Raw genomic sequence first — 7185 nt, 5'->3', positions numbered from 1 at the left:
CTTCCCGAATAAACTGAAGACCTTCAGTTTTGCCTTGCTGTGCTGTTGTGCTTTGCCACATATGCAGGTTCTGTCCCTGGAATCTCTTCAGGAATGCTGCACTAAAAGATCGGGTTTCCCTGAAGCTTCCCAGTCAGTGGCTGTCTCTGCTGTGGATATGGTTTCACTGGTGGGTGGCAATAGAAGAAAGACATTGACAAACTAGAGTGAGTCCAGTGGAGGCCCTCAACCTGGTAATGGGGCTGGAGCACTTCCTATGTGAGGAGAACCTGGGGAGTTTGTTCAGTCTGGAGACTTTGGGAGGGGCCCAGTTACCTGGGGCTTTTTGTTGCATGATGGAAGGACAAGAAACAATGGCCATAAGCTCAAGGCCAGGTCTAAGGAGGAACAGGCAGTGCACCCGGTTGCATAGAGAGTTTGTTCAGACTCTGTCCTAGGAGGTTTTCAAGACCAGGCTCAATACCCTTGAACAACCCAGTCTGACCCCACAGCTGGCGTGGCTTTGGTTAGGTGCTTGCAGTATGGACCTGCCTAAATTACCCCATGGTTCTCCCAAGGGCTGGGAGCTCCACAGCAACTGGCAGCTAATTTCCTGCCCTCTCTGGGCTCTTCCCCTGCCCTGCACCCTGCCAAGGGTTTGCAGTGCAATAGGAAGTACGCTCACAAATTATCATCTTCTGAGGAGGGATGGCTGCTTAATTGCAGGATTGCATGATTAGATGTGTTGCATTTTTCAAAGCTATTTATTAGCAATAACCAAGGTTTAAATGTATGCAGCTGTATTTCTGATAAAACTGTATTTAAATGAAATAGGGTGTACATAGCAGGTGATGAAGAGGCAAGTCTGGAAGTATCTTATTACCTGCGGTGAAATGTCTTAGTATTTTTAGCTAGGAAGAATAATATATATACACTGTTGCTGCCTTTTCTTTAGTTCTGTGAGGTGAAAGTACCTTACTTTCTGGCTGCTCAACCAATGAATAAAATTTTAATTCGTAAGATATTCTGACTTAACAAACCCAACTCCAGCCTCTCTATTGCTTTAAACCATGTACTGTGCATCCTTTTGCTGGCTAAACACAACAGGATGTTCAGCGTGCATAACGCAAACTAGATCCAGTCCAGAGGACTTGGTTCCACTCTAAATGATGATACATTTGCAGTGGTTTTTCATTGTCAAACTTGAAATAAGCTACTAACGTAGATTATCCTACGCTAGCTTTTGTTTGCTTGCCTCTACAAAGTCTCTACAACCTAAAACGTTTTTCTCCTGGTGAGAATTTCCTTTGGGCAGTCACATCTCAGGATGAAGCGTGAGTGCTGTACCAAGAACACTTCAGAACACTTCTCTATAGCTTTGCTGCTTCTTGCCTTGCTGTAGGAAGTTGTAAGTGAGCTTGTGTTATGTCTCTATCCGATTCCTACCTGAAAACTTGTGAACTCAGCAGTCAATTGAAACTCAATTTGACACAGAGGAAGGGATCCGTATTTTTTACAAGTTTATGGAAATAGACAACTACTTGGAGGTGAGACACCTCCAAGGTGAGGGAGAAGTTTGGTACGTACTTGGTCTTTGATATGAGAAAACCGATATGGCACCTCTTCCATCAGGCACATGAGCAAGGACAAGGCTGCATTAGTTGCACTGCTTATAAGATGGCTTCTACCTCCCTTTTTGTTCACTGTGCTTTGGTGGTGCTCAACTGAAGTCAGCTTCAGTGCCTCTTCCCCAGGAAACTGAATTCTCTTTTGTCTCTCTTGCCTCATAGCATTCAAATACATTAAATAGTTAAGGTACATAGAGACCCTCTTAGTGTGGTGTGACGATGAATGTTCACTCTGTATTGTCTGACATCTGGGTGCCTCAGTATCCTTGTGAGAACTTAAGATCGTTGTAAATTCCAGTAAGTCTGCATTTGAATTACTGGATTGCATCTGCAAGCTAACACACTTCTGTGAAGAAGAATTGCATCTTCATTTTGTTAAGATGATAATTTTAAATGAATCCTTGTAATGTTTAATTTATAAATAGTGTCTTCCAAGGAATTGCCCTTCTGGAAAATTTGTTCTTTGCAAGGACAGACAATGGATTAAAAACCCTCTACTCTAGCTATTGAATGTATGACTCCAGAAAAGCGAAATAGATTGTATGGTTTTATTCTAACACTCTTGTTATAGCTCTATTATTAATAAAGTTTTGATGAATGAAGTACATGAACCTTGCTAAAGCTGATTTAGGCATGGAATGTCTACAATGTAGTCAGCTACAACCATTTACTATTTCTTTGAGTAGAGTTTAAAATTTTGTTGTTTACATTGAATTTCCAAAGTACAAGGAAAAAATGAAATAGGAAGAGCATTTACATCCATTTTAATTGGTGTCAGGCATAAATTCATAAAAACAAAAGGGGAAGAAAGACCATTTAGCAGAAACCTCAAAAAGTGCAGATACAGATTAGTTGAATGACAATCATTCGAGATTCTCCTGCAAGGTTGGCCTTTCTTTTAGACATTACGGTCATTAAACACTGTCACACAAAAGTTCTCAAGATAAATGAAGATGAAAGCATACTGCAGAAACAAACTAGTTTTTGATACATTTCAATCCATTTATGATGAAGGGAGATCTCGGATAATTTACCTTCTCTTTACTGCTTTGCTTCGAGGTAGTCGGTCTCCACCTGTTACAGATTTGTTTGAATTATTACCATAAATCTTTACATGGTGACCTATGCCACAAATTACATAATATATTAACTTTCGTGCACAAAAATAAAATTGGGAAATAATTAAACTTAAAGAACATAGAAAAATCACAATACTATTAAAGGGGAACATCTGATTCTGATGTAAATTTGTACTGCAAGAATCCCATGATGTGAAACTTCTTATTTTAAAAAAAAAAGTACATCAAAATGAATAATGCTAATAGTAATATAAAGCCAAATCACACAAGATCATTTCAAGATCAATGTAATAAATGCTTATTATTCAGCAGAAAAAAAAATCAAGAACAATGTACAAAATAATAGTGCAAGAACAGCTGCAATCTATTTGTTCTCATCAGTTTTGAGATTTTGGTTAAAAACTTTACAGCTGGCGAGAGATGCTGCTGAAAAACTCAGATTCCACTCAGTGGGCTGATTAAGGCACATCTTTATGGACTTCAAATGTTCATTTTCTGTGTTCACGTCTATTGAATTCTGCGGCTCAGAGACTTTCACTTGTAGCGTGCTGTCAGAAAAGAAGTGGGGGTGGGAGAGGGGAAAAAATGAGAAAAAGTTTAGTACACTTTCCTCTCTATGCAAACAAGCAAACTGATAAGAGGCAAGGTGAGGTGGTGGCAGGTTGCGTATACCGGTTTTTGGTTTTGTTTTATTGCAGTGTGTTCCAGAAACACCAACTGAACCTGACCTGTGCTCGGCTCTCCATGTGGCAAAGGCTGAAGGGAAGGAATGTTTGCATAGAAGCAGCTGGCCTTGCTGGTGTGCACAGACTGTATTGGGTCAGTCTCCTGCTACTGCCATTAGTCTGCACAGGAAGAGTGGTCTGCAGTCTGACCTTACTTAATTCAGGTTCCACAAAGTAAAACCACAAAATAGGAACCATCCAAGAAGTAATTTTTTCTTTATGGCATAGAGTTAGTACAGCCATAAGAAGACTAATATAGAGGTAACTTTTCTTCAATTCTAGGAGAGTAAGTAATAGAAGGTAGGAAAATGTTAGGAGGTGGTGGTCACGCTATCTGCACCCAGTTCCTCCTATTACAGTGGTCTTAGCAGCAAGAATCTCTCCTATCTTGTATTTCAGGAAGCCAGGTCTCCCACAGGACTTAAGTGCAAATTATCAAGGATTGAATCTGCTGAAGTCTAGTGTTCACTCTAGTTACACCGACTGATTATATAACTATACAATTAGTTTTGTTGTACATTTGAAGACATGCAAAATTGCTTATAACATGGGTGAATGAATACAGTATACAAGAGTATAACCTAAAATGTATTGGTTTGTGTTACACTACCGACTGATTTAGTTTAAAATTTTTCTTACTTCAGGGCAAGAGGGAACAACGGTGAGTGTAACCACTGAAGTGACAACTCATTACTTTTCACAGATCACTGAAACACAACTTCCATGCTTCTACGTTCTTATGCAAGCTCTCTGGAATGTTATGTGCCTCTGTGACATGGCGTGGAACAGGCATGGCACCACTGATTTACCAACCCCTGTTTCTAGTCCTCTGTAACAGGGGGTACTGCTTCTCCAACAAGTATTTCATTGTGTCCTTATTCTTCTGTGATATCGTTAGTCTTGTTTTTGCCTTTGCACTCTATTTGTTCACTTTTTCTGGTTTTTACATGCTTTTGTTGCTCTGATCTTTTCTTTCCAATAGGAAATGGCGTGCAGGTGGGGGTGACAGAAGACTAGTCTGTAAGGTTAACTTCTTGAATTTACAGCTTCTAAAAGTTTGAACCATTGTCCTTGCTTACTTTCAGGAAAGCTCAAGCCTCTTCTCAGGACCATGGGATGAAGCATACAGGAGATGGTGCTAGGTGCTAGGGCTGACTTCTGACTTGCTGCATTTGTCCCCCCTGCTCCTTGTGTGCTTTTCACTTGCTCTTAGCAGTGAACAGAAATAGTCAACTGCTCCATGAAGTCATAGTGCTGGAGCTATTATTTTTGTTGTTGTTTTGGTTAGCTGGAAGGAACACAAATGCCTTGGGAGTCCAGAAATCCCAAGCTAGAGTGTTGGGCAATCACCAGTTGAATGAAGCTCTACAGGAGCAAGTGCTGGATTCTGCACCTGGGATGGGGCAATCCTGGGTGTACATACAGAAAGGATCTGGGGGTTCTGATTGATGGCAAGTTGAACGTGAACCAGCAGCGTGCCCTAGCAGCCAGAAGGGCCAACAGTACCCTGAGGTACCTCAGGCATGGCACTGCCACCAGTTGAGGGAAGCGGTTGTCCTGCTCTCCTCTGCGCTGGTGCGGCCTCATCTGAAGTACTGTGTGTGTGGTTTTGGGCAACACAGCATAAGAAGGACATGAAACTATTATGAGAGTGTCCAAAGAGGGGTACAATGATGGGGAAGGGTCTGGTGGGGAAGACATATGAAGGTCCCTTAGTTTGTTCAGCCCATAGCAGAGCAGGCTGAGGGGAGGCCTCATGGCGGCCTGCAGCTCCCTCACGAGGGGAGCAGAGGGGCAGGCGCTGAGCTCTGCTCTCTGGGGACAGCGACAGGACCCCAGGGAACAGCATGGAGCTGGGACAGGGGAGGGTCAGGCTGGGGGTTAGGAGAAGGTTCTGCACCCAGAGGGTGGTTGGGCACTGGGACAGGCTTCCCAGGGCAGTGGTTGTGGCACTGAGCCTGCTGCAGTTCAAGAAGCGTTTGGGCAACACTCTCAGATACATGGTCTGTTTTTTGGGTGGCCCTGTGTGGAGCCAGAAGCCGGACTTGATTATCCTTGTGGGTCCCTTCCAACTTGGGATGATCTATGATTCTGTGAAGAAGGATATAGCTGCAAAATGCTTTAAAGAGCAAAGTTTGCACTGTCTTTAAAGCAGTAGATATGTAAACCTTGTTTAATGCTGGGCAAATGCCAGATAGAAAATGACAAAGGTTTGGGTTGGGCTTTTTCTGTGATTTAGCATGTTACTTTCCTCCAGACGGTAGGAATTGTACTGAGTAAGGATGCTCTGTTTTCCAACCAGACAATACAACTACACTAGGATTTGGTGTAATTATGAACATAATTCTTTGCCATTAGATCGAACCACAAATCACAATGTGAAGAGCTAGAGGGGCATTCTTAGAGGGGCTGTCCTGCTGTTTAAAAAGTAATGTTCACAACGCCTACAGCTATGATCAATGTCCTGCCCTGCCTACATTACATAAGCACAAAAGACCCTGGTCTTAAATCTCTAGTCCATTTAATGGAGTTTCCATTCCCTTCCTCAAAGAAAACCTATGTGTTTCATTCTGAACATGTATGTTGCCTATTTAAATCTTAACATATTTTTATTCATTTGAGCTCCTAATTCAAGTATTAGGGAAAGTATTTTGATATTCCATTGACTGAAAGATAACAAAATTAACTCTATTGCTAGGAGCTAATTGTTTTTATTTCTCTAGAGGATAGGAATTGTTTATGACTATGGATTCATGACTGACTAAAAAAAAACATCAAACCCTGGAAGAAAGCTATTGTGGCAGACTATCTGCTCTTGAGGAACAACTGAAAGAAATGATTTGAAAACTGATCAGACTGACATGTTCCAATGTGTATTTTTAATCTAGTTTTTCACAGGTTTCTATACATGAGGCACAAATACATGTAACTTCGCAAAACTAGACCTGAAGGACATGCTGGTAATTTGCCTTTTATGGAAGAACAGGAAACTCAAGTGTTGGGAATTTCAGGGGAATGCTTAAAAACAGGAGTAGAAAGATGTTAAATCAACATCTTTTTCATTTCCCCACTATGACTAACATCAACATAAAAAGCTTAAGTATTTTAGGAAATTTTAACCTTAATAAAGGCAAAGTGGAAAAAAGTAAGGTTAGAGATCTGCATTAGTATATTTTTGAACCAACATGAGCCTAGTCTTTCATTGTGCTTTTGGTTCTCTTTTATCTGTTGTGATTTTCTAGTTGTTGATGTAATAAAAACTACGCAAATAGTGTATTTCAATTGTATTTTTAAAATAAAAGAATGTAATTATGGACTACAATATGAGCAGCTGAATTTTCCCAGCCAGATTCATCAGTATGTTCTACTCTAGATTTTTATCCCATTCTGTTTTTGAAAGGAAAGATATGGTGTGCATTAAGCATTCCTAGTTGAAACAGGTGCTTTGTACAGCCACCCTTCTGCTAGGAGGAACTGCAGATTACAGCCTCGTGCTACCAGAAGCCATGAGGCCTATTTTGGTAGAGCTTGGAGACTGGCTCCTCTACAGCCTTCTAGTGCTCTCCACTCCCAAGGCTTGCTCTGGGAAGAAGATGGAGCTCTCTAACTTCTTGAAATGAAATGCCTTGACATAAACAGGCATTTTATTGATCTTAAATGGCAGTCTCTAAAAAGGTTAAAATTCTGAAGACATCTGTTTTCCATTATAGCAATTATCTGTTTTGGATTTGTTCATTTGTAACTGGCTCAGTCAAGCAGATACCATGCATGCAA

General features: G+C 41.0%; 1 protein-coding gene across 3 annotated transcripts in view; it reads right to left on the bottom strand.

Moving 5' to 3' along the window:
- Positions 1-2141: 2141 nt before the first annotated feature.
- LCORL (ligand dependent nuclear receptor corepressor like) overlaps positions 2142-7185 on the bottom strand; it is an 80803-nt gene continuing 75759 nt past the window's right edge. For 2 of the 3 annotated variants that reach the window (XM_072037745.1, XM_027457332.3), the window contains one exon: positions 2142-3234. In XM_072037745.1, coding sequence (XP_071893846.1) covers positions 3221-3234 — 14 coding nt within the window. In that variant the 3' untranslated portion in view covers positions 2142-3220. The remainder of the gene's footprint in view (positions 3235-7185) is intronic. The other variant, XM_072037748.1, reaches the window with a different exon arrangement.

The sequence above is a fragment of the Anas platyrhynchos genome, chromosome 4 (assembly GCF_047663525.1).
Source record: "Anas platyrhynchos isolate ZD024472 breed Pekin duck chromosome 4, IASCAAS_PekinDuck_T2T, whole genome shotgun sequence".
In the NCBI taxonomy this organism is placed as follows: Eukaryota; Metazoa; Chordata; class Aves; order Anseriformes; family Anatidae; genus Anas; species Anas platyrhynchos.
The sequence above is the reverse complement of the archived record's forward strand: the minus strand, read 5'-3'. Positions and strand labels throughout refer to the sequence as shown.